The 24,868-nt window shown below is 34.5% G+C and overlaps 2 protein-coding genes across 2 annotated transcripts in view; both read left to right on the forward strand.

The window, feature by feature from the left end:
- The window catches only part of LOC119190893 (otoferlin-like), an 87,105-nt gene extending 84,160 nt beyond the window's left edge, over positions 1 to 2,945 (forward strand). Inside the window, exon 4 of the mRNA XM_037444161.1 lies at positions 2,523 to 2,945. Within this exon, the coding sequence (XP_037300058.1) occupies positions 2,523 to 2,945 (423 nt within the window). The remainder of the gene's footprint in view (positions 1 to 2,522) is intronic.
- The window catches only part of LOC115445035 (otoferlin), a 38,920-nt gene continuing 16,944 nt past the window's right edge, over positions 2,893 to 24,868 (forward strand). Inside the window, exons 1-5 of the mRNA XM_030171114.2 lie at positions 2,893 to 2,970; positions 4,821 to 5,084; positions 8,372 to 8,558; positions 8,949 to 9,011; positions 18,702 to 18,786. Coding sequence (XP_030026974.2) covers positions 4,834 to 5,084; positions 8,372 to 8,558; positions 8,949 to 9,011; positions 18,702 to 18,786 — 586 coding nt within the window. The 5' untranslated portion in view covers positions 2,893 to 2,970; positions 4,821 to 4,833. The remainder of the gene's footprint in view (positions 2,971 to 4,820; positions 5,085 to 8,371; positions 8,559 to 8,948; positions 9,012 to 18,701; positions 18,787 to 24,868) is intronic.

A 24,868-nucleotide genomic window follows, 5' to 3' on the forward strand; every position in this document is an offset into this window, starting at 1 on the left:
CAACGGCTGAAGACTCATGACCCACTTTCTCTCAGACCTTGTGTACAAGGCTCGCTTTCCATTTGCATTTAAGTTGCTACATAGTGCACACGTTAATTTAAGGATGACATTGAGTTATCGGATACATCGAGATGCCTTTTGTAGCTACAAAATGGTTTTTGCTGGCGACTAATGCGGTTAACTCAAACCACTGGAGTCCAGACTTGATGAACCCGTTACTATTCAGGTACTTTGCGACATGGAGTTTCATACAGAGTATACGTATATATATTATACATCATTCCGGATAATGACACCGTAATGTGGACTGGAACAATTGCTGTATGTGGGTTATTTTATTTTTATTGCGTGGGATTTAGTTTAATATCTTAGTCATTGTCTGTACCCGATAATATTAGAATGGGGTAATATACTGACTAATAAACTATACATTGAGGTGCCCAATCTCAGCAATTTCAGAGGAACCAGATCAGTGGTTACTGGTCGGATATTAAGAAATGTACTCCGTACTCACTAATAGGAAGATAAACAACATTATCCGAGTGATTAAACTGTTTCAAGTAAATTTTATTAAAAAAATATTATATTAAACGGTTAATAAATATAGTTCTCATTTTATTAACATTTATTTGGAGACATATCTATACTCGATAGCAGCGATAGCCTAGTTGGGTGTGGAACGGACTGCCAAGACGAATGTCCGCAGGTTCAAATTCCAGGGCACACAAATCTGACTTTTTAAAAAAAAAACATGTGTGGATTCTTTGTGAATTTATCGTTCGCTTTAACGGTGAAGGAAAACATCGTGAGGAAACCTGCACATCTGAGAAGTTCTCTATAGGAATTTCGAAGGTGTGTGAAGTCTACCAATCCGCACTAGGCCAGCGTGGTGGACTAAGGTCTAAATCCTCTCAGTAGTAGAGGAGGCCCGTCCTCAGCACTGCAATAAGCAAAAAATGAAACTGAGTTAAATGATATGTACACCAATATCGGGATTATTTCTAAATTTTGTTTTACAGCTGTTTATGATCCTAAATAAATAAAACATAATCAGATAAATAAATTTCGCATATGATTTATAAATATAAATACATTCCTTTACAATATATATATATAATAATATACGCGTTGTAAATAGAGGATTCTATTTTAATGATAATAAGCTGTTACTTACATTATCTGTTTCCCTATTATACCCAAAGATTCATAGATTTTTATGATGTTATACATATAATATTCATACGTTCTTCAACGTAATACCAAATTTACATGGCAAAATAATGACGTACTCAAATATTTACCGCGCCAAAGTCTGTTGCGGTCGAGCTATGAGACCATCTGAATCTCCGGCCCCGACGATCTTGTGTATTTAAGTTGTAAATGCAAGCGATCACACAACAGGTGTATACTCGATTTCCTTACAGTATGTTTAGGACACGTTTCACAACCTGAGTAAATGTATTCGTCACATAAATGTTTAAGCTAGCTAAATACGAAAGTTACACTCTAATATATGCCCCCAAATAAATGGTAATAAATGTAGGAGCCTACTATACTACTTATATTAAAAATGCGAAAGTTTGTGAGGATGGGTACATGGATGTATGTATGTTTGTTCCTCTTTCACGAAAAAACTACTGAACGGATTTCGGTGAAACTTAACAGTTATATTGGTTATACATCAGAATAACACATACGCTACAATTTATAAAGATTTTGTGTTGATACATATCATATTAATCGGAAAAAATGCATCCCGAAAAACTCCTACACGCAGGCGAAGCCACGAGCAAAAGTTAGTTATCTGTGTATGGCTGTTTCATACGATAATTACTGTCAAATTTGCTTGAAACTTTTGAAACAGACCTTCAAGATTTGTTTGCGGAAATTAATCAGTATCAATGTACTTTATAATTACAGGGATAGATAATTGTATAAATTGTTTTATTTGGATGATGTTATATAAGATATTTTAACCTCACTAGATTTAAATGTTATTTATATTGAATAGTTTATCGAACAAGTTGCGTCCAGTTAGTACGAAGAGTTTGACTAAGAGCTGTTTAACATCAGAGGTAACAACATTGGCACATTTTAAGTACGTATTAATAGGATATTTAAGTGCAATTATTCACTTTTAACCATAGTCGATCATCTATAAATTACATAACCAGGGGTAAGAAAAGATAAATTAACACACCTAGGAATTTATAGGTATTGTAAAATAAATATTCACGACATAATACACCATTATTTTCAATAAAGATTTTTAAACACTATGAAATAACTGATACAAAATAAATACAATTTATTCCTAATCGACCCAACCTAAGTCATAACCAGCAGCTTGATTTATTGTAGGGTCGGTGGCATGCCTGTGTAGGTTTAATTATTACGTAAAGTTGGCTGGACAGCGATACATAATTACACCGAGCACGAATAAAACAAGACCACTGAGAAGGTCACTCGTACATGAATCCATAGTTTAATATTATTCTCCTAACTTACGTTTTTATTTTTAGGTGTTTGTTGAGATGGACGTGTTCTACACGGCTCCGAAGTACAAGGAGTTATTGCCAACCGACGAATCAGGGTACATCATCGACGCTCCATCTTGCAGCCGCTCCCACCGCGACTCGGTGCAGCCCGCGGTGCACGGTGCTTCTCCTGGCTCGTCTCATGCCCCTGTACATTCGACCCATGCCTCTGTCCATACTTCTGCTCACGGTTCCGCTCACGGCTCGGCTCACAGCTCAGCTCATGGGTCAGCTCATGGATCTGTTCATGGTTCCGCTCACAGCTCCGCCCCTCCGTCTGATGGCGATGAAGAAAACGCGTTGACTTACATCGAGAAGAATATCGCGAGTCTGGAGCGGACCATGCAGAGGACCGTGAGGTTGTGGTCGATATTGAGCCAGCTGATGAATCGAGGGCTCGTAAATTAAAGATAGCAGGAAAGAAATTGCTAAGGTAGGACACAAGTTTTATTTATTTGTAACTGATTGTTTGAGAATGATTAGAATCCATAAGAATTTAAAATAATAGTAGAACAGGCATTTCATGTCATTACAGTTTTGAAAATTTTTAATTTATGAGTTATTTTTACCTATCAGAAAATGGCAAAAAAAAATCAACAAAATGTAATGGCGTACTAATAGCTCTTCATACTGTTTTACTAATACAGAAGCTTGTTTATTAAAACCTATCCAATATTTGTAAGGATAATCAAATAAGAAAAAAATCGCCTAAAATTGCTACTTTGATGAAAGCAATTCTAGATATTCAACATTATACCCAAGCCGTCTATTCTATATCAAAGCACTTCGTTAAAACTCTACACTCATTGCTAATTCAGAGGGTATCTCGCCTTTGCGAACAGTGTACGAACGAGGCTTGTTTATTTTTAGGATGAAAAATTGCCTTTTTATGACAGTAAATAAGCTTTATGTATTTCGCCAGGCAGTCACTATTCATAAATAATAACAACAGGACCAGCTCAGAGTACCTTGTACTTGTAGTTATTTGAAACATTAGAGAATATTCGATAAGTTAGAAGTATTTCGGTAATTTTCCAACATAATAAATTCAAAAGATAGCATGTCAGTCATTCGAACCATTTATATTTTAGAATTTATTCAGGGGTTAAGTTGATCACAGTTGTGGATTCAAATAATTAGTTTATTATCAAGTATTTACTGTCTGCGGTGGTTCTGCAAATCAGTTTATTTCAATTTTAATAATTTAATTAATATATTCTCCCAATTTCATTGTACACTCACTTATACCAAAAAAACACAATTTTTACCATTCTAAAAGTATTGTGTTCATTACGAAATCTTAGTATGAGTAAACACGGTATATAATTATTATATTAGTAAAGTGGATTCCGATGGTTGGCAAACAACGTATCAAGAAACCAAGTGATTATTGCAACAAAAGGAATAGTATGCATAAAGTATCGTTGCATCAAATTTCGTACTGCACCGCACTATAGACTGTAATGGCCTATTTTAGAACTTCTTAGTAAATGCTACTCGCTATAGAAATATTATTATGACGACTTTAGTTTTCATTAGGAGCACAGATTAGAGTCTGACTTGTTTATTTGATCGGTTTATATGTATAAAGTATAGTTGTGTATACATATTTTTTTAAAAACTAACGTATTCTTGTAATTTATTTCAGAGGCTTCAGGTTTTACTTAATATCATCTTGTATTTTCTTGCTTGCGTCGTATTACTTGAGAGTTACACTAATAAAAAAATTACGATTATTGAAATGAATGATAAAATAATAAACAATACGTAAGCTGGTAAATGGAAATCGAGTATAATTGTATCGAAAAATGCAACGTCTAATGCTATCGTTGGTCAAAATTGTATTTACACTTCATAGTAACCAGAAGGTTTAGTGTAATTTGTACATTGCGATCCTAAAACAGTAATTAAACAATAATTCGTGTATATAATAACGCATGATGTAGAGAACCGACATGTTAGCATGACAAATATACCGGTTCTAATGTTCTACAGTTCATATTATGTATAAACCGACCAAATACACAACACAGACTCTAATCTATGCTCACATAGATGCCTTATTTGCTTAGGAATTGAAGGTTATAGATTGAATTGAATTTCCGTGGTGACACGATTAATTCTATAGGACGGTGAACAGGCTGAATGGCGCTTAATCCTTTTCCAAATCTAGCTCCTTTCGTCACATAACTATTATTAAAACAAACACACAACTTCACGAGAGTCCGATATCTTAAGCCATATCTATTCAACACTTGAATTTATATTAAATGCTATCCGTAGGCGTGGATTCTCCATGGGCGGCGATAAAGCTGCTGTGCATGAGCCTAGAAGTTCTCGTCCGACTTTTAAGAGCGTGCGTAGCTTAGGCTGGCTCCGTCGTCATCGTGGAATTGACAGCAGTGGGGATGAGGAACAAGGGCTCTTGGAAGCGGCTGGACCTTCCTCGGAGCCTGACCGCCCCCCAAGCCAGGCTAGTTCTGATTCCTCGGAAGATATTCCGGTGCGCAATAAGTCTCCCACAGATACACCGCGCATGAAGAAAATGTAAGTATTGATATAATTCTCCGTTTTTTTTTCCTTTCTAACCTTCTTTTTTCGTAAAGTATGCATCCCCATAGACATAGAATTTGCATCGTAAAATTATCCAAAAAGCTTTTTTAAATAATTATTTTAGTTTAAAGATTCCTTGTATTTCTTTTTCTCTCCTTTTTTAACAGTTTGCACGTCTCTTCGAAAAGGAAGCGAATCAAATTGCTAGCTTAAAATGCTACACTCTGTGGTCGTAGATTATTTCTTATTATTAATTCCACTTGCCTCTCTCTTCACTCTGCCTTATGCTGCCTGCTTTTCTAGCTTACCGCAAGGAATTTTAATGATCTAATTTTAGTTTTTATGGAATGTGCGAATCATGCTTCCAATTGTATATATCCAAACATGCCAATTTAACTTCAACTCAGAAAACAGACAACATTTAAAAAATAAATCATATCTTGTTTACTTCTACAAAATAAATAAGCATACAATAATATAATACAATTAAAATAATTTATATAGACAGTAAATAATGACCAGGTTATTTTCTTTCTTTTGGATACCTGGTGTAAATAAGGTGGGAAAGCTGAGCACTGATGCGTTTTCCCACGCCGATGGTTGTTCGGCCACAACATAACTGTAGTTGGTAGGTTAGCCTTTTTTACGTTATATTATATTTATTTTATAATTTAAACAGTTATTGTTGTTATACATGCTTTATTTATAATCTATAAACTATGTGAACCAAGAACAGACGTAATAATGCACAATTCAACAAGACATTTTATGACAGACTTATACATTTCATACAGTTGCTTCTTTAACAAATGCTTTGATCACTCGTGCACATATTTTTAAAAAATTAGCAGCAATATTTCCAAAATTTTTATAGCCACTAAATAAAACGATAATTTATAGTACCATTTCATTATATTAGATCAAATTTCACAAAAATTGATATAATATTTAGATTTATAAATTCTAGAAATAAAAATAGTCTCAGACGGTGGACTTTGGATAATGTTAAACAAAATTTGATGGGGGAAAATTATTTTTAATCCCAATCGTGCCCATTTCAAATCCATTGAAAAGCAAAAGTTAAAATAATATGTGAATTACTTCTATATCATTAAACACGATGACCATTCCACAGAACTTTATTTTTGTTTAGGTTTTATCCAAAGTTTAAAGGCCTGGACTATAATTTAGCTTATATTTCAAATACTCTTAGCAATTTACTTACAGAGTTCAACTACTAATTGCTAAATACGATATTACGCTACTTAAAAAGGGGAGACAAAAATTTCTCTTCATTGCAGGCCTAAAAATAGTGCGCACGTTATTGATCATTAGTATTTTTTTTTATTTTATTATTTCTATAAAAAGGTCAGTGAATTATTTTTTTTTCATTACTCTTACTTTTTTTCTCATAACTTCTTTTTACTACATTTTTGCTGTATTTAGAAGAAAAAAAAAAGCAAATAAAAAAACTATCAAGTGATCATTTAAATAAAATGAAGTCGGTTAAAAAGTGACATCTCTGAGTGTGGTAGGAAGTATTTACTTTTAAAAATAAACTATATAGGTATGTACTTACAATAATATCGCACTTAAACTTTCGGAATCCGGTTATTTTATAATAACAAATACGTAATAGTAATTTCTCTGTAAAAATACTCGTTTAGTCTGCAGGTCCTAAAAACATTATTAATTTGTCAATATAGGTGGTATTGTAAATATTAGTCAAACTATGCTTGTTGTAAATATTACTTTAGTGTCATTTAATAATGGAATTTACTGACTGCCGTTTTATATAGATGTTTAGTCTACAACTAAAAGATTGCTATGCTGATTAATTCCTTTTAATATATTGTTAAACGATTGCTCTAGTATGCATCTTTAGGTATAACAATAGAGTTTATTCACGCTGAAACCATAGATAATTGCTGAACTTGAATTACATTTTAAATCGCTTTGGGCCGTGGGTCTCTGAATAATTAAGAATAAGATTATTTATAATCAATTTTATGTATTTTTGTAAATGAATACTGAATAGAATGAACTACAAATTATCGAAAAATAATTAATTTAGCACAACGAGCTCATGATAACATATTTTATAGATTATAATTTTCAGTAGCTAGTGTGTATTTTTTTATTATATAGTTCGGTCAAAATCGACATTCAATCTTATAAAAATTCACATGAAGCTTTTCTCTAGTGTGAGATTGAATCAAAAAGCATTACAATACTACAAAAAGACCTCACAGATCTCAGAATAATGCTGAGGAAAATAATGAACTAAAGTGTTCTAAGATTACAATGTAGATCGAACATTGGGAAGACTGTCGAACAAAAATTATTCCCTCATGCTACAGTTACTCAATGTATCCTGAAATAAAAAATACTTAATATTTTTCCATTTCGTGATTTTTACGTTCTTAATGCACATTTGTATCTGTTATTATGTTAATTAATATCTAAGGACGCTGTGACATCTTGTCACACGGAGATTTCAAATAAGAACGACTTATTATTCAATTGTCACTAACTTTTAGAGCATAATTTGGTTATGATGTCCGGTCTATAAGTAGCTGTTTTATGTCTTTGGGTTGAACCAAAAATCTTTTGGAATCACTATAGAAATATTGTCCCTAGTATGGAGCTGGACCTTACTACAAAAATTTGACTATAATGATTTATTTGTGGGTGCAATAAAGTAGTTTTTTGAGGGTGGGTAAAATAATTTATTTGCAAAATGTAAGTAAGATTAAAGGAAAGACAATCTACGTGCATTGTGCTAAAAGGTTATTAAGCAATAGAAATATTTTTGTCGGAATATTTTCCATAGTGATTCCTATAATAATTCAACCTCATATTACGGAGAACCCGACTCTTTCAACTTTTATATCGCTATAACTCAAAAATGATGATTCATATTGTATGTTTTTCAATTTTGTCTCACCTATTTTTATGATAAAACTAACCGTTTTATTGAAGAATGATAGAAACTCATACTTAGGAAACTTAAATGTTTTTTTTCGGCACATAGGAAAAATAAGAACTATCACATGTTGTTTTTAATAGTGTTTCCAACATTAGTACTGATTTTCAGCTTTATGCGAATTTTTATAAGCTTTTTATTATTTTTCGAGTTAACTTGACCGGACCAATATTATGATACTTTAATTTTGATTATATTTATTATAATACTTTTTATTTTATTGCATTGGTTGCGAATAGCGATATTATTTGCGATTTCGACTCTACCGATATTAAAGCTGATATTGTATTTTCAGGCGCAACATCATTGATACGGCTTGTCCAACCGCATTAAAAGCAGCTGATTTCCAAGTGTGCATTACCATCATCGAGGCGCGCCAATTGGCCGGCCTGAACATGGACCCGGTGGTCTGCGTGCAGGTCGGCGAAATTCGCAAGTACACCAGTGTTAAGGAGAGTACCAACTGTCCTTATTACAATGAGGTAAGGTGTCATTGGCGTTCGGAATGCTAGACAAGGTTATACTTATAATACCTGCTTTTAGCATTTTCTGCATATATGTATGTTGGAACATTTACGGTTCAGGTAGTGTTGCACAGTCATTTGTGTTCATGAACGAGTGAAAGTTACATCACAGCGATGCACTGACCCACTTTACGGCACTATCTGTGATCAAAATTTTGTAGTGATGCATGCATATTTAATGCGCGCGTCTAGTAGCCGAGAAACACAGATTTATACGACATACAAAAATTATATACACAACAATCTATAAAGTCCAATTAATATATTATAATACCAAATAAAAAATACGACTGAGTCACGGAAATTTCAAAATGTCACTCAGAAAATAACTCGAATAATCTTTTTCAGTACTTCGTCTTTGATTTCCACATGCCGCCAATCATACTCTTCGATAAGATCATCACTTTAGCGGTAAGTTGAAGCTCAGTATTAATTATTTCAACAGCGAGGTATGATTTAATATTTATCCGTGCAAAGCGAATGCTGTTTGCACCGCATATGCAGATGTATTATATTTATATTTGTCTATGAATATTGAAATATTTTCCTTTCGTGTTGAAAGGTTGTAGCTGTAGACTGTGTCTACAGTAATATTGGTTTTGCAAATGTTTTTCTTTAATAACGTTTATATTAAATATTAATGTAATTTAGGTTTGTTTTTCTTGGAGCCGTTGCGGGTAGTGATAGTTATAAAAGTGAGCACACGTTTGTTTGTATAAAGGAATACCGAGACACTTTTGCTATCCAAAGCAGCAACCAATGTTTTAATTATATCTAAACATTGCTGATCTAAATATAATGTTTTTTAATCTAAACATAACTGATATCTGTCGTTACGTGTAACCAATTAGATTTAGATATTTATCGAAAGCTTCTGGACTTGTCATTCCTGTATAAGTTAGTTAATAATAAAGTTACATGCAATAAACTCCTCGAAAACATCAGTATAGCAGTTCCTTACAACAAACCCAGACGCCCATAACTAGTATTTTTAAAACACCTTCTTTCAGAACTAACTTAGGTCTAAATGCTCCAATAACTAGAATATGTGCTTTATATAATAAAGTTGGCACTAAAGTGGATATTGATATATTTAATGATTCTGTAAAAGTGTTCAAAGAAAGACTGCTGGAATATCTCAAAAATTAAACATGTAACTTTTTATAAATTTTGTCAACAAGATATTCTCAATAACCTTTTCTGTTGCCAATTGTATGCAATTACACATTGTTTACAATAGCGTTATACAGACAAATTGTTTAGTATATAATCGTTACTCATTGATTGAATATTTTTTAGTACTTTATAATTTTCTTTTCTACTTCCTATTATTATGTTTTAGATTTTAATTCAACATATTGTTAGTAGTAAATGCTGTGTTCACCTATTAGTAACACACACATCAGATGCTGTACCTTATTGTTTTTATAATATTGATTAATGTAATATGTAGTGCTGTTGGTGTAGCTTATTACAAATAAATAAATAAATTAGATTAATGTAAAAATAATGAACCAGTGGTGATAAAATTCAATGTAAGAGGACAAAAAGTTACATTGTTTTTTGAAATCCAATAAATAAAATTCAATTAGATATTCGTTTACAAAATTATGGACGTCTGATAAGCTTAAATGCCTGGAGACCGATGCGGAAAGCGAACTGGTGTACACAATAAAAACTAATCAGTTAAAGTCGAACTGTGATGAAAAAAAATTATATTATTATCATTATTGAAGTTACATGATTTCTATGGAATCTTACGTATCATATTTTCAGTACTGCATAGCGTTATAAAAAAAAACTAAAATATTATTTAGCCATAATATATATAAAGCGCTTATAACCCGTTTACATAAACTAAGTCGTAATATACAATGTTATTTTAACATTATTCCACTTAGGACCAACTAGCAGGCAAAGCGAACAGAGAAAAATAGTGTAGGGACAAAATAACTTATTTAGATGCAACAAACCGTGTAATTAAATAGATTACACTGTTAATATGGAAAATCAGTGAAATAGCGCTCATAATCCAAAGAACTACATATATCAAAATCCGATCTTATTATTACTAACATGCTAAATGACTACACATATTATACATACCTCCCTTAAGTTCCAAACGAAATGAGTATTGATTGTTAACCACAGTTGTGAAAACAACCTCATTAACTATAATTACATCCAAGGCAGCTTTTATAGAGTACATACTTTATAATTGCATATTAATATACATCTTAGAATAGGAAACAGTACAAGTGCGAGTTGGACTTGCCCACCGAGGTTTCCGTACAAACTTCTGGGTACAGGGTAACGTATCTCAATATATATGTAATAAAACAGACTGCCTCAGAGGCGTAGTTGTAATTAAACACGACACGAGTACGACTACTACGTTGAGGTCCTGGGTTTTTTTTTTGTGGAACTGCCGTGGTTATCATCGGGGATACCCTGCTAACGGTGTACAAGCGATCCCCCGGCTTAGCAACTACGGCAGCCCCATGATGAGTTGGTGGGCCCTACCGCTATCACTGGAGGCTCGGTAGCCTCCAGCTAGACGGTCTTAGGGCCCGGGAGGAAGAAGGGAGGGGATAGAGGGAAGGAATAGGAGTTTTTAGGATGGTTGGAAGGAAGAGAAGGGAAATGTTCACGAACCCTTAGACAGACCTCAATGTGAACTTAGCAAAGAAGCATACGAACGAGCAGTGCGCCTAGGGTCGCAGCAAATGTGCCCCCGTACATGGGCGTGCATTTGGTGTGGAGACCAAGCGCACAAGAATTGCCTTGGGCGGGGAGGGTCCTGGGTTTAAACCCCTTGCCGGGCCAAAATAATTGTGACTGGTTTTTTCTCCATCTTAAAAAATTACTCAGTCGCAGCTCGGAGGCAGGAAGTTAGCGGTGTGGTACCCCTTTGCCTTGGAAATCACGTAAACCCTGTCCTGGTCGTGCGCCTGATCTGTTTCCGGTCATGTCGGTCTGTCGTCTCACCGTACTATAAGAGTAGAGGGACAGAGAGTGCACCTGTGTATTGTGTACTATAATACCTCCTTCGTTTTTGGCTGATCTCCGTTGAGATTTGCCGCTGTGCTTGAAATTCGGTTAGGATGGAGTCAATCAATATAATATGTAAGTTCAAACTTGACAATCTTAACTTTGCCCTAGAAGCGGTTATTGCATCAACCGCAAATAATAAGTTTGTAATCGTAAACCGTTTTATTACATAATACATTCATGTAATTTATACTGTTGGTTTGCTAAATAAAATAAAATAAATTAAAAATATTTACTGTCATCAGATTTTTCCTTTGCGTGTGCGGAGAGACATTGCTTTTTGCCAAATTTAATGATTATAGGTTAACAGGAAGTATCCTGTAGGTTTTGATTTCCTTGTAAAATCGCTAAATATAGGACATAACCTGCTGTATGTTGATCGAATTGGTTTACAAGTTCGATTTATTCATAGCTGAAAGAGACCATAGACCAGAGAATTTTATATGAATTTGATACTTCGACGCGTTCCTGAGAAAACGGGTCTTAACAGACAGAGAGACGGAGAACAAAGTGATCCTATAAGGGTTCCTTTTGCGATATGGGAATACTAATAAGTTAATCTATATTAGCTTATAGCTGATATAATTATAAAAGTGTTAACTTGCAAAAATAAATTATTATAATGATATGATACACAATTTTACATCCCGACTCCGATGTAGCGAACTGAAGTTGTTTGTCAATAGCCTGACCTTAACCACGACTGTTACCAGAACTTCTGCTCGGGAAAGGCATTCTCGACTTTTCACGAAGCTTCGAATGACGAACGAAGTTCTCAAAAGTTCTATTGAAGTAAGAGCGTACGCTAGATAGACTACGTGATCGGACTGCAAGTTGGATGCCACTTTATTATACAAAGTTATATTTGTGAGCCAATATTAACACCTTGGCTGCGGCAAGTAAAATCGTAAACCTTCATCTGGTGCTGCGGCGGATCGAAATGCGCCCTCAACGATATATCCGTCAGTGCGTGGCAAGTCTTTCTTGACCCACCAACACTAGGTTAGATTAAAATTGTTGTATTACCCTACAATATAGCTAAAACAGACCTCGATCTTCCTTCAATTAGGCCGTGCCTAATAGATAGATATAAGCCAGTATTCTCATGAACACATTAGGACAACTATACGTTAAACACCTCACAAATAACACATGCTACAAATATAATTATCAACTGTTTTATTTTAAATCCATAACGTTCATAGAGGAATAAATAAAAGAATGCCTAAGTACTAGATTTTTTTAGATTAACAGAATATTTTCTTAATTTACCTTATATTACTGCCAAGGCACTTAGATGTTCAATCTTCCAGCTAGTCACCACTTTCAACCGCCCGTCTCTAACAAAGGCTCCCGACCAAGTGCCTTGCAACGTTACACTTTTTAAATAACAGCTTCGGTATTGCGAGTATTTTATATTTTAAATATATGCTGACAATACTAAATTACAATTTAGTAATATTAATAATTTTAAATTAAGACCTAACAAAATGCTACAACTTTGTGAAAACATGACGTAAAGTATTTTTTTTAATACTGTTAGAAGGACCTTGAACCCAACTTCCTTAGGTTCGATTCGCCTTGGGATCTCCCAAACTGAAAATAAGAAATAAACGAGGGTAAGCGGCAGGCCGATATCGACCTGAAACGCACTAGAAAGTATTTTTAGTAGTGAAGGTACAGACCAAAGTAAGAGTATATCGAAAATAAAATAGAATTATCGTAGAAGGAATGAAAAAAGTTTATTATTTACTTATGCTTGTCTTTAAAACATGTCACGCAAAGTTTTTGGTTGCATTTTCTGCGATATTTTTTTATTTTTTTAAGGTTTTTTTTGGCTTCGGTACTATTAAAGGTTCTCCGCAATCTCTCGTAGCACCCTGCACAATTTCATCGTTTAGCGCTCATCTCAAGGACGTGATCATTGTCCTTAGGTTGTTCTTGATTTTCTGAAATGTTTTTTTTAATTCCGTGAGATTTGTTTACCATATTATTATCAGTTCTACCACAGGACTCACTGTTGGGAAATAATAAATAGGTTCTCAAATGAATTTAAAAAGTTAAGATAGAACGCTTTGAATTATATTTTTTTATTTTTCTTTCATTGTTTGCCATGGTTGAATTTATCGAACGAACGCTACGTTAGATCAGCTAGATAGCTCAACACTAACTGACGAGACGTGCGCTCTGTGCGGCATTGGGTCGCTGGTTGCCTGTTGGGACGGGCGGGCCGAAATAGGCCTACTGCCGCACTGACCGGATGTATTTACCAGTCGGTGCGTGGTAGGCCGAAAAGGGCCTACGTAATGTTTTGATGGGAGAATACCTACAATTTTGGACCACAATCTGAAATATATATTTGTCTTTGTCGAACTCTTACAAACACCTGAGATAATCGTTCCACACTAGTGAGAGTGAAATAGTTTTCTTCGTCCGCACCAGCTGAAGTACCGCGGCAGGCTGATATAGGCCTGTTCCGCAGTGAACGTGTTAATCAATATATTAATATACTACCTCATCACAATAGTAATTATAAACAACAGGACAATCGTTCCAAAGCCCTAAGTAGTAATGGTAAGGATTGCTGTAAACACATCGCAAGATATTCACGATTATGGCATTTAAGGGATAACAACAAAGGAACATACGACAAGGATCTTATTGTTGTGAAATAATTAACATCGGTTATATATTCTGCACGACGACTACGATTCTGCGGATACAAACATTATATTTGAAAATGCTACGAACGTCCGTGTACTCTATGTGGTAATGACTAATATATGAAGATAATATATGAAGATACTTTGGTGCTCAGAACATGCGTCGACTCAGTATTACCAATTTTTATTTGCCTAGTCATTACACTTATTTAGGATTTTTATCATTTCCTCCATTTTATAAAACCTTTCGGTCATAGAAGATGTTAATAAACCCCATAATAATTACATCAAGCGAAGTACATACACAAATACAAAATAAATGGTATGAACTTATTTTAAATAAACATATTCTTCAGAAAGAGATCAAATCCCCTACTGAATATATTCCTCGCCTAAAGATTTCCAAATCAACCTGTTCTAAATAGTATTGTTATCATAATCATCACACCTAACGTGACCAGACGACCCGTTTTGAACGGGACCGTCCCTTTTTTCGGTAACCTGTCCCGTTGTCCCCACGAAAAACGCAGGCGACACAAAATTGTCCCGTTTTTCGAAACCGTGCGAAAATTTAAGAGCCGATCAGGCTGCTACTTGACTACAACGCCTACGAATCTTTTCTTTAATGAATAAAATGTGGACATTTGAAAAAAGTCAGTTACAGATTCCAGTTCTGAAAGCGATGTTGATACCTAAAGTCAATATAAAAAAGTGCCAATAGTTTTATTGTTACTTAAAATCGTCATCAGCTGTATTGAAACATTTTTTATTTGTACTTCAGACAAAAAAAAATATAACTGAACATTTGTATCTTATATTATATTTTCTATATCTTATTTTAATAATATTATAAATGCGAAAGTTTGTAAAAAGGTTTGGATGTTAGGACGTTTGTATGTTTGGATGTTTGTCAGAAATAAACGCAATAACAGCGAAACGGATTTGTATGAAAGTTTGTATTTAAATCAGGTTTTGCTTCTTAATTTTATATTAATAGTTGTTCGGGAAAACGCGATTTTCCGAATTTTCATCCGTGGATCGCTCGACCACCGAAGTACAAACTTTCTAAAAAACATTTGCTGTGTTTTTACCATTGAGAACCTATACTGGACGTAAATAAACCGATGTCCCGTTTTTAGACGCAAAAAAAATGGTCACGTTAATCTTACCACATCGCCTGAACCGCAGTTTGCCGAACTACTTCTGTAAAGTTAAGATCCGCAAAAACACAAATTTTGTACCCGTTATTGCCTTTGTGACAAAACTTTGTCTTAAAATAATTATTAACACTCGTAAAGGGATGATAAAAATATAAAGTTAATTACCAGTCATTCCTTTTCTGACATTTGGTAGATCTATAATATATACCTTATCGATATAGAAATATTAACCATTGTCCGGTTTGCAGTTTCATCGTGTCAGTTCATCTTTGGCTGATCTACATGTCAGAAATGACACAGGTTTAGGATTTATTTATTTTAAAGCATCAAAAATAAAAGCCTAATATACAACTCCATACACTAATACGATTCTATTAACGGTTAACAAACCGATAAATACATGGCAGAGACAATTGACACCGAGCCCTACCCACAAATTATAATTTACGAGTCAATAACAAATTATTCAAACAATTCCATTTAATTAGCGTGGTAGGTCGTACCTAAATCTCTTATTATTGTTCACTACAATTAGTTCTATCAAGAACAATTTAAACTCAAACACTAATAAATAAATAGAATCGCTCGGTCAAAGATGTGTAAGTTAACAGTGTTAGTCGAACATACATTCTGTATTGTACTCGCGAATAACAAACAACACACAAACCGGAGATTTTATTTGTTAACGAACTGTATAATTACTTAATTAGCTCACGGAATAAAAAGGCATGCTCAAATAGGAACAATGGAACTTAACTCGTGAGTAAATCGCGACCGCAAACGACCTACCCTCCCTTTAATCAAACAACTCGACTTAAACGTTGATGACGTGTTTGAGTCATGCATTAATAACTTTGAGTTTGTTAATAGAAACCGGTGGGTCACTTTATTAACCGTTTTGCCCCAAACCCTTAACATCGCCCTTTTTGTTTTAAGTATAAGATCAATTCGTAATCATTTTTTGTGAATTTCAATGTGTGGTTCGTAAATTAATCAGGGGCAATGTTTTTTCAGTTCGGTCACTGGAATTGCTTTTTTTTCATGGAAATTAATGTTTTATGGTAATTTTGCGGTTTTTTCGTTTATAACAAGTAAATACTAAATAATATTTTTTCTAAAACTTTTATTGCGTTCGTGTAGAACAATGTACGCTAAATATTTATATGTCGTAAGAATAATACAAGTAGGATGTTTGTTCTACTTTGATCCGATATTCAATATTATTTATAATATTCATTAATACCTAACTTTGAACGTACCCCCCCGAGGCAATTGTGTGCGTTTGGTCTCCACACCAAATGCACGCCCATGCACGGGGGCACATTTGCCGCGACCCTAGGCGCAGAGCTCGTGCGTATGCCTCTTGGTTGCTAAATTCACATTGTGGTCTGTCTAAAGGTTCGTGAACATTTCCCTTCCCTTCCTTTCAACCATCCTAAAAACTCCTATTCCTTCCTCTTCTCTTCCTTCTCTCTATCCCATCCCTTTTTACTCCCGGGCCCTAAGACCGTCTAGCTGGAGGCTACCGAGCCTCCAGTGATAGCGGTAGGGCCACCAACTCATCATGGGGCTGCCGTGGTTGCTAAGCCGGGGGATCGCTTGTACACCGTTAGCAGGGTACCCCCGGTGATAACCACGGCAGTTAACCAAAAAAAAAATATTTCATGACAATCTACAAACAAACAGTAGTGACTCAAACGGTAAAAGCCGACTTTGATCAGTCATGTCGAATACCTAAACCTAAGTACAAGTATTATGTGGACCAGGGGCCTGGCGGTTAAAACTAAACGGGATAAGAGATTTGCATCGCTTTATAAAATAATAGTCTCAAAGGATACGAATATTTCCTACATGAAATTCAGGTAGGTTCAAACATAATTTATTATTTTCAAAGTAAAGTACGATGGTGCATGTATCCTACATAATATATTCTGGACACTGACTTGGACTTATCACCGAGCGCGCTTAATATTTGTTTTCAACCGAGTGAGTTAAGAATGTGGTTTTACCGCCTGTGTTCACCTTTAAGATAAGTAGCTAAAACATATTTTACAACCATAAAAGAAACGAGCAAATTGCGGACCGCAATTACCAACTTTTTGTAATTTCATTTAATTACGTCATAACTTCACCACAGTATTAAAAAAACCATAGTACCTACACTAAGCGTAAAGTAGTGTTAAAAACTTGTGTAACCTTCGTAGATGGTACGGTTGACCTGAATGTCCAGGTTCTTTTAACTTGGGAACTTTGACAACGCCTACGCAACACCAAACAACAAAAAAAGCCTGTCATATACACAAATATTTGTTTTGAGACAGCAAATGAACACGTAGCTTTTAGTGTAACAGCCTGCTCGTAGCCTGTTGCGTTGCAACAGCGTTTCAAATAACAAGAAATGTAGGCATAAAACGTAAAATCAGCAGAATGCACAATACAGTGCGCGGCTGAAATATGTAACACTTTAGCCCAGAAATCATTGTTGAGCAAATACAGAACTGAAATTGATGCGGACATTCAACAATTATTTTCCCTCTTTTGTTTACATAAAATTATATTCGACCGACTCGGTATCAGTTGCTTAATTTGATATCTGCAAACTGGACTGCGGTAAAAACCTGTACTTTTTGGTTTAATTAAATATGAAAGTTTTGTAGAACTGCCTGCAAGGCTGCACGGTCTACGATGCCATAAAAGTATGGTCTGTTTAAAATTTACTGGAAATTATTTTAACAAATAACGAGGTAAACTAGCTGCTGTCTATGCTGGTTTTAAAGCTCTCCTTAATGCCTTTTGTTTATCTAGCGATCTGGAATCTTAAGACACCTAAGTTCCACGGAAAAATAACACTGAAACATTATTTAATTATCTTTCGCAATTGCCTTCACTTTCCGTTTCCTCGACACCACTTTAAATAAATCTCGTCTTAATGAATAAATTTTAACCGTAATGAGTTAATAGACATTGTTTAACTGGCACAGAAGAATGGCCCCAGCCATTTCGGAAGTTTAGTACACGTACCAAGAGAAAATTAAATATTCTTTCTTTTGTTATGAAAATTGTACACTTCGTAAAAAACAGCCCCAGTTTAAGGTCTTAAAAGTGCTGTAAATCGTCTTTATCTATTTATGGGTGGCCTAACAGCATAGCAGAGATAGGTGGTTAATAATGCCTTACGTCGCTTGAGACACGCGGACGTCGCTTGCACATGACACTAATTGTTGCAGGTGCTGCACTCGCGCAACATACTTCGCGCCAACAAGCTACTTGGAAACTTCAAACTCGACGTGGCAACCGTCTGGAGTCAACCTGGTACGTACCAATAAAGCGAAGACTCAACACGGCGCACGGCATCTAACGCATTGTCCAATGGCAGTTAATGCGTGTTTTGCGCTAACAGGGCACCGCTTATATACGAATGTTTTATTTATATGTAGCCTCTATAGGTAAATGCGTTGTTGTTTCCGTACGCCGATACGGGTGCTGGCTCTGTGTGGCGTGTTGATTGCTTCGTATTGTGTGATACGCGCACTTGTATTGTTTATTGTATTCGATTCTAATTTCTGTATCTTGGCAGCATCTTTCAAAGAATTCTAACACATAATTAGTTTAAACTTTGTGTAATTTCTCCTTTTTGACAATATAATTTGCCAATATGACTTTCATGTCATTAATTATATTTAAAAGTAATACATTTAAAAAGCAACATACATATCTAAAAATTTTGTCTATAACATTACGCGAATAAATTATACTTCGTTATTGTTAGCGGGGTTATTATAATAAGCAAAATCAGTAGGTATACAGCATATTGTAGCCATAATGTTTTGTAATATTAACTTAGTTATCAAACATTCCCATTAATATTTTATAGCGTTTCACATAAAACGTTCATAAAATTTTAGCTTAGATAAACCATCATCTTATATTACGCTGTATAATAAAGAAACGCCCCTAAATCATTATAATACAAACCCTTGTATTATTCATTATATTCTTATTCATTATATTCTTGACAACAGTTTCATCCGAAAAACAAATAGTAACCTATGAAACCTGCTTACTATAAGATAAAATTATCGTAAACGATGGACCCTGACGTCCGCACCGTCTATTAAAGTATTCTCGTCATGAGAGTATACATGATGAGTAAAAATCAATTTGAAGGCTAATATTTGCCGATATCTACTCCCCTCACCCAATAATCTTACATACAGACTCACAGCATTACAGTAAAAGTGTGTAATGTGTATAAAACGCTAGTACCGAAGCTATTTAAAGGATTTACTAATGGCGTCGAAAGTAAGCGGAAGACTATATATATATTTATTTTTAATTTTTTTTTAACTTCACTTACAATAATGATTTCCTCTACTTGCTGTTATCGCTATAAAAATTAATACATATATTGGAGGACTTTATCATTCAAATAACCTATATGTCTGATTGTTGAGGTATAGAAGCTAAATCTACTGTCATAACTGTTAAAGCAAAGTGTGAAGTCTGTTATAATGTATATCGGAAATATTATTAAAATCTTGCACTTTTTCAGTTCACTACTTCAGCAATTATGTGACCATTATGTTCATTAGCGTAGTTTGCCATAGAAGGGACCTATATCCAAATTTGTTGGGGGCACTTCAGGGCAGTGCAAACTTTTGGGCGCCTGCTTCGTTTAATGCAGGTATGGGCTAAGAAGGGCCCCAAAACTTGTAGGCCCTGTATCACTGATAAGGCTGATTCGGCGGTAGATACGCACCTGATTATGTCCGTATAGCTGTGTGATTAGACGCCAATGGTAGATGTCTGTCTAATCATAATCGGTTCTCCAAAAAATTCTTGACTGTTCATAAAGCATGGCATCAATTTGACCAAAGTTATCGTTCGCCGAATCTAATCACTACCATTTTTTATGCGCGGTCATTCTACTCTGCGCGTCTATTTCACGTCGGGTATAACACCAATAACATAGAAAAGGATAACAAATATCATAAAGATAAACTATTTATATTTTTGTTATGATTCTCATTATTGTTTTACCGACATTTGATACCACATACTATAGCAAGTAATGTCATTCCTCAAAACTATAGTAACAATAATTCATCAATTTTCATCTTCTATGAATAAATAATTAGAAAAAATTTCACAAAACTGATTACAGTTACGCAATTATTAACAAATATCAGTTTCAAAGAGATCCTATAAAAACTTCACATTAACAGGGCCATTATTCTGTATGATAGTGTAACCGCGTAACGCGGCCGTGTCATGTTATCTTCGAGAAATGTGCGTGGAATGGTATTCTGTAAGACAAATATCTATAGTCCTAAACATGACGCGTTGTGTTACGTGCTTGTTACGCACTGTTAAAATAACGTGCGCGATAGAGAATAAGGCCCCTGTTGATTACCGCCTCAAATGTCGCGTTTATACAGGTTATCACCGGCTGCGCGTCTTTCATTTATTAAAGTTAATAGTTTTGATTTGATATTTGTGATGAGTACTGAGGTAATCCTCAGTTCTACTCATCACAAATATCGCAACTTCTATCGGTCGAATTACCGGAAGTAAAACACGTGACCTTAAATTCTCTATTTGTTGGACAACTCTAGATTTCGGCTAAACGTGGATGAGCGAGGCTTAATTTGAATAGGTGGGCTAAAACAACCGTGTACAGAAATATTGATATGTGTAATGCGGATAAATTCTTTATATTAGAATGATTACCAATTTAATCTCCTCTTATAGTAGACGACTGTAATCGTTTCGCAATAAAATGACTTCATAAATTATCATTCCACAATATTTGTCATTGTCCATAGTTGTGGAAATAATATATTAATATTAGACCGAAAACGTGGTGTGGTTACTAAATATTGATAGCACTTTAGTGCCAATTGTTTCATAATTATCGTATAAGTAGTTAACTGCATCTATTCGGCGCCTAATGCCGTAAACTAAGTATAACTTTTGTAAACATAATATTCTATAACAAAATAAATACAAACTCAAGAAATATCAATCTTAAATATTATATTACCCTATTACATTATTACATATATGATGTATTCTAGGAAAATAATTCCACTTAACACTAAATTGACTTATTTTATAAGCATTACAACATTTTGGTGTCATATTTCAATAAATTAGACTTTAGATCTGTTATGAACCAATGTTCATAACAGATCTATCTAACGATAAATTAATTATTTGCGTAACCTTGCCTTGAAATCTAAGTTAAAGTCTAAAATTGATATTGAAATAAGAATCTACACGTGTACATGGTAGCGCAAACGAAACTATTCCGAGAATTAACTTTATTAACCAACAGCCTATAACTAATTATTCAATTAATACTTAAATGTATTCACATTTATGTACATTTCGACGAAATGAAAGATAATGTAATGTAAATACTCTCGTTTCAAACTGTGACACCATCTTTCGGCAGTATTGCTTGTAAACCGATCCCAATCTCAGCCAAAGAGGTGCCATTTGCCACTAGCAGCGACACGGCTTCATGTAACAGGCGACATGTCGTTTGAATGCTACTAAATATCAATTAGATGAGGCAATTTTTTGTGAAATTGGGATAACCTTACATAGTTACACACGATTAAATGAACTAACATAAAATATTAATGTAAATAAATAAAGATATCTGAAAGATAAAGAACGTCACAACAGTATTACGCAAAACGGGGAAGTTCGAAAAAATAATATTATTGCGATGAAGTGACAACAGCGCTGAAGATGCGGTAATACCCGCCAATCCATTGCAATTTTAATAATATATTCAGTGCATATTTCGCGCCACGAACTATTATAATACTTAACGACATCAAACAGTATAGTTAGTTATAGACCGGATATCGGAACTCAGTGCTCCAAAAGTTATTAATTACAAATGAGTACCTAAGAAGTCATTGTCTTATTTGAAATATCTGTATAATATGCTAAAATGCGCATTAAAAACTTGCAAATCACAATATGGAAAAAATGAAAATTATTTTACATTAGCGTTTTGCTATTTCTCGATACGTTGAGTAACCGTCATGTGAGCGCAAAGTAGTTGTATGACAATATCCCCAATGTCCGCTCTGAATAATATAAAAACTCTTTGATACTTCCTTGTCAAATAACTGACATGCACGTTCTGGGATATACATACGTCACTCACGCCAACTGAGCACGCCAACGTCTATTTAGCTGAGTGACATTCATTTGCATTCATAAAACATGATTTAAAAATATTACAATGTGAGTTTTTATTACTAGATGTACTAAGGCCTATGTTTTAAATCTGGATTATGGACTATAACTGTTTATTCTAGAGGTGAAAGTTAGAGAAAATGTTCGGATATTTGTTTTTAAATGACCTTAAACTTTTGTTTTGTTTTAACAAACAATAGACAGTGACCCGGCTATATACTCTCGTGACATTTTTATCCCCGGAAATAGATCGAATGTTAGTTTTCAGTTTGATTAAAATTGAATGTAGCAGCCAAAGCTTGTAGGAACCCAGTGGCAGGGTCTTAGGCTGAAATTTGATAAACTCAGAATATTGCAGTGTAGATAGCTGCAGGTGACTAAATTTCCGGCACGGAAATTGGCACCCCGGGCACGTTACGGATTTTGAAACACAACCCTGAGACATCGTACATTTCTATAGATAGTGAGTTGCCTGGGACTATTCCCATATGATATGTCTATACATATCTGTGCTGTAAGTAGCTATATCATAGATATTCATTCTCGACGTATAGCCGGCGGTTGCGCTATTATGATGATTGTGTATATTTATATATAATCCCTATAGAATTCTGAATGGTTTGCCAAAATCTATGTATGTACATGTAGGATCGTGTTACTGCCCAACAACTTGCGACAAACAAAACATAACACAAACATTAAAAAGGCATGTTCAAGTATTCACAACAATATTCATCTGAAGCTGATACAAACACTAAGCTATCAAGTTACTACAATAAACACGGCTTATTAATAATTCCCTAACCACGACGGCTAATTACGGCCAACGAGTTTCATCCGAGACTGCCGTGACGTAACTACACGCTCCGACGTAAAATATTCATAACAATACATACATAAACTTTGAAATCAAAATACTCTTTTGAATAAAATCTTAGAACATTCTCACTTCACCCTGACTTAAAAAGTCTTTTCCGATGTAAATTAGATTATTCTTTGAGAAGTCCTACATGTGCTAATCGCGTTCAGGCTCACTATGGTCGAAAGATATTAAAACTCGTATTTAGGTTTTGAGAACTTGCGCCGTACGCATAACAAAGATAGATAACATAAAAAATCATACACAATGGCCCGACTACTTTACGGACTAGTGCGGGAAAAGGAGCCAACAACCATAACCATAACAAATCATAACAAACAGGTATCCCGTGAATAATTTGCGTGTTAAATATTATATTATTAAAAACTTTTAGGTTTGATTAAAATGTGTCCATTGGATATTAATTTTTTATGGAAAAATATTTCTTAAAAGTAATATTTTTGAAACGCGAATCGTCTCACTGCTACACTCCTCTAAAGGGGCGCAGGTAAAATTGAGAATGACTTCACGCAACATGCTTTAAGTAAGTTTGTAGAGCAGCAATGAAAAAATTATGCATCTTTTCTACATATAATTTCGTATGCACAATTACTGTATGGTTACTATCATCCATAAAAAGTACAGGCCGATGATACCGCGCTCCGGTAGCCCGCCAAACAAGGGAAACGCAACGGTTTCTCATGCTCAATCATTTGAGCACTTCACTCAAGTCGTGTAAATCATAATAGTATAGATAAAGATAATAAAATAAAAACTTTTGCTTCACTACAGATTTGAATCATTTTTTTGAATACTTGGGTAAAAAGTGAAGTGATATTGGGTTTTTCTATTCGGTATCAGCCCGGAATCCACAGCATCATGCAGTCTGTGGGATACCCAACTCCTTAGCAACTTACAGTAGATAGAGCAAAGGGCTCATAAGAATGGTATCAATGAGTAGGTGTTAGATAAATAATGATCGAAGGCCATAGTGGAGAAAGTAGAAATTTATGAAGTTTGAAATAAAAATTAAGAAGATATGTTAATAACTACCGAGACAAAAAAAAACCTTCTAATAAGTTAATTATAAATTAAGTACTTATAATAAAGTTAAAGAACAAACACTCATATTATTTTTAGAGGTTTTTTTGTGTTGGGGATTGCTTTACTTATTTTTAGTACCTACACTTTTAAGTTCACACTGGCATTTTTCTGGATAATCTGGTATTTTAGGCACGCATTCCTCCATTATAAATGGTAACCCACATGGAAGCCATCCTTTTCGAAATAAATAATAATCACTCCGACCCATTAAGT

This window comes from Manduca sexta, chromosome 27 (genome assembly GCF_014839805.1).
Source record: "Manduca sexta isolate Smith_Timp_Sample1 chromosome 27, JHU_Msex_v1.0, whole genome shotgun sequence".
Classification (NCBI taxonomy): domain Eukaryota; kingdom Metazoa; phylum Arthropoda; class Insecta; order Lepidoptera; family Sphingidae; genus Manduca; species Manduca sexta.